Source organism: Lampris incognitus, chromosome 21 (assembly GCF_029633865.1).
Source record: "Lampris incognitus isolate fLamInc1 chromosome 21, fLamInc1.hap2, whole genome shotgun sequence".
NCBI classification, from domain to species: Eukaryota; Metazoa; Chordata; class Actinopteri; order Lampriformes; family Lampridae; genus Lampris; species Lampris incognitus.
In genome coordinates this window covers 14,124,208-14,127,655 of record NC_079231.1, presented here as the reverse complement: position 1 = coordinate 14,127,655, position 3,448 = coordinate 14,124,208, and the positions used below count along the sequence as shown (strand labels likewise).

The 3,448-nt window shown below is 45.3% G+C and overlaps 1 protein-coding gene across 1 annotated transcript; it reads right to left on the bottom strand.

The window, feature by feature from the left end:
• Nucleotides 1-483: 483 nt before the first annotated feature.
• LOC130131396 (BCL2/adenovirus E1B 19 kDa protein-interacting protein 2-like) lies at nt 484-1,974 on the bottom strand. Its single transcript, XM_056301075.1, has 2 exons — nt 1,542-1,974; nt 484-1,364 (listed from the first exon to the last, which is right to left on the bottom strand). The coding sequence occupies exons 1-2, from the start codon at nt 1,972-1,974 to the stop codon at nt 484-486; spliced, it is 1,314 nt and encodes a 437-aa protein (XP_056157050.1).
• Nucleotides 1,975-3,448: the final 1,474 nt, after the last annotated feature.

Here is a 3,448-nt window from a genome sequence, read left to right as displayed (position 1 = left end):
TACGCTCTGATGTTACCTAGAGACATTTAAACTCTTCAGTCGGGCTCAGCGATTCCATGACCCCTTTCCCATGCAATGCAACATCACTAAGACAAGGTGGCGTCCCTATCCACTTGTTAAAGCTAGAGTGCAGGACCTTTACATAGAAATAAATGTCTGTGACGTTCAAGCCCTTACCAAACGAGTTCACATAATGCTGATTACGCGTATAACCGCCAGGTAAATCTCTGTATTTCACAGTTTACCAGAGTTTTAAATCTGCTGTCTGGGGTGACTTAAGTGATGAGTAGTGATGCGTATTATGTCAACCACCAATGATTGCTTTTTATTTTATTTTTTGTTTTTAATGCTTCTATTTATTTATTTTCAGTATAAAGGGACAGTATACAATCGATGACAATTAAAGTGATAAGTGATGTTAGAAAATATGAACTTTTCAATTTCGGTTCATTACATAACACAGGTTTATGAGTGGCTGTGGTTCTACAAAATCTTCCTCCTGTTCGCCCCAGAGTGCTGGCAGATTGACTCTGGAACAGCGGCGGCTGCAATCTCCACCTTGCCATGCATGCCCTGATCAATTTGTTTAATACAATCTGGTATAGACACATACGCCATAGGAACCAACTCTGCCAGGTCTGTCAGGCTATACACGTATTTGATTTTCTGGCTAAATTTGGAGCTTATGAAGGGTTTTGTGAGTGCCAAAAGGGTGCGAATAAACCAAGAGGGATAGACAATTATCAGTGACTTCAAGTTCTTCCGTAACCTTCTGTCAATCTGTTGATAACACTTCCTTAGCCAGCCGACAGTTGGCATCTTTTTTCTTGATGTAGCACCGTTCAAATACACTATCATATAGTTTTCAGCAACCAAAAGCTCCAGAGTGCCAGTGACATACTTGAAGAGATTGTCCATTATGTAACTGTAATTTGGTTGATTGCTCTCAGGCATAAAACACACAGCAAATACGATTATAGCATTTAACCCATCTCCATAATAACCTCCATGACTGATAACCCTCTTGTAGGGCTCTATAGCCTTCATGTCTACTCTGTGCTCTTGATCACCGATACGAAATACCCTCCAGCGCCGTCCCTCCTCCTTTTCCTCCAAGGCAGAGTACTCCTGGACAGACTCAACACCCTTCTGCAGTAGCGCTGTGGTTTTTGGCTTGGGTAAATCATCTTCCCATTCAAACTCGATGCTGTTATCTGAGGGTGCGTCTATGTCATCTAGGTCCAGCTCTGTGCTTTCGTCCAGCTCATCAGAGAGAAGTGAGCCCTCACTGCAGTCAAGGTTCAGCTTGATGTCTGGAGCTGCAAGCTTCTTTTTGGCTTTCTTTCCATGGTTGACTACATAGCCTTTCCATTCAAACTCACTCCTGTTGTCTGATGGTGTGTCTATGTCATCTAGGTCCAGCTCTGTGCTTTTGTCCAGCTCATCAGAGAGAAGTGAGCCCTCACTGCAGTCAAGGTTCAGGCTGATGTCTGGGGCTAAAAGCTTCTTTTTGGCTTTCTTTCCATGGTTGACTGTATAGCCTGGTTCTCTTTCACAAGAAGGTCCAACAAAAAGCTCTTCATCAAACTCCTCTTCCTCAGGCAGGGGCCTTCCATTGGGTCCAGAGGTTGGGTGAGACTGGGGAAAACCCACTGGAGAAGAGGTCCTTGCCTGTGGTTGTTTATGTCCATTTTCTGGGGTCGTCCTTTCCTGTGGCGAACCTCCTTTTTTAGTGTGACTCTCATGTGCCTCTTTGCCATTTTCCACCGTTGAAACGGCGCTATATTGTATTTCGTCCAATTCTTCCCCATCACCCTCTCCCGACACTCCGGAGGATAAGGGACTTGACGTCTCTCTATTCCCCAGATCCCCGGGAGTCCTTCTGGGTTTGTCAAGATTTGGGCTATTATTGTTCAGACTTGTGTCACTTAGACCCTTCAGCACCACTTCACTTTCAATCACGTCTGAGGCCATGTTGATTTTACGCCACCTCGTTGTACAAACGGCTCAAGGAGAAAGAAACTGAGTGTAGTGTTTATATAATGACCCAGACACAGAGGCGCCAAGAGAATTGAAACTGTTAGCTAACTAGCGTCGCACCCGACTTACACAACGCAACGTCTACGAAAACTGCTAGCTAGCGTGCTAGCCGCAAAGCTATCCAGGCAGACCGTGGGTGTTGACCGCTAGCTACGCCAACTAGCCACATATCTTTTTAACAAAATACGTGCTCGGCTTCTTGGAGGGTTTATGGGAGAGATTACCGTTCTCGGTGTAAGTCCAGAAAAAAAGGTGTCGGCTTCGCCTAAACGGTGGTGTGCAGCAGACTTACTTGGCCCCTTTCCTTGCTTCCTTCCTCTCGGTATGTTAAACGACTTTCCTGGCTAACGTCCGCTAGCGAAACTTCAGCTAAAAGAAGTGGTGGTCGCCGCCGTTTCAGAGACAGAGCCAGTTATAACCCATCAACACGAGCTCATTTTCAGCAAAGACTTGACTTTTCCCGAACCGTCGCAGGAGCCATGTAGCCGGTCATCGTCCACCGGTCGCGGTCCACCAATGACTGCTTTGCCAGGGGCGGAAGGCCTCCGTGTGACGAAGGCGTTCACATGCCTCTGATTGGCTACCCTTCAGGGCTTTCCGCCAGAACGTTTCCGGTATTGGAAACTATGGCGGAAAAACTTGAGAAGTGTCCAACAACAGTTTCTGATGCGCCAAAGGAAAAAAAATAAGAGAAGAAGAACATCCGCGTTCGGAGGAAGGATTAAAGCATAAAATAGGAAGCGATTGACGGCGAGCACAAACACGGATAACCATTGATGTAGCTTTGCCTCGCTGGAGAACGCTGAAAGATGATAAGTAATTACTCTCGCTGCCAGAAGGGGGAGACAAAACCTCCGCAATGTATGTTTAATAAATGAGCGAAGCAGACTTTTGATTGATTTCAGCCAAGGAACGTCATTAGTCTGTCATTAGTCACGTGACAGTGTATGAGAGAGCAACAGACCAAAATGCAGGCAATCACAAACGCTTAAACTTTACCAGGACCTCTCGCTCTTGCTCTCTCTCTCTCTCTCTCTCTCTCTCTCTCTCTCTCTCTCTCTCTCTCTCTCTCTCTCTCTCTCTCTCTCACACACACACAATGACATCAAGGCCTTTAATTGTCGCCGCCTTTAACTTCCGCATCTGCTCCTCGTCATTTAACGCTGCACAAAATGCTTCTGATGCAAAATATTTTGTCTGCCAACTGTGACCATCTTTGCTGTAAGGAAATGGATGTTTATTAGTTGACATTGTGTAGAGACGGTGAAGTTTGTGCAGATTTTTTGTAAAAGTATTGCTCGCCACTTGTTGCTGCCCAACTTTGTCAAAAACAATGCAGCTCTCATTCAGTTCCACTAATTCTATGACATAAAAACATTCTCATTCAAATTCAGGGAAGCAAATTTGA

Bases quoted from the DNA above. Each gene is read 5' to 3' on its own strand.
- LOC130131396 (XM_056301075.1), bottom strand. From the start codon at position 1,974: ATGGCCTCAGACGTGATTGAAAGTGAAGTGGTGCTGAAGGGTCTAAGT. The intron at 1,365-1,541 runs GCTATACAGTCA...TTGAATGGAAAG, and splicing joins TTCTTGTGAAAGAGAACCAG to GCTATGTAGTCAACCATGGA.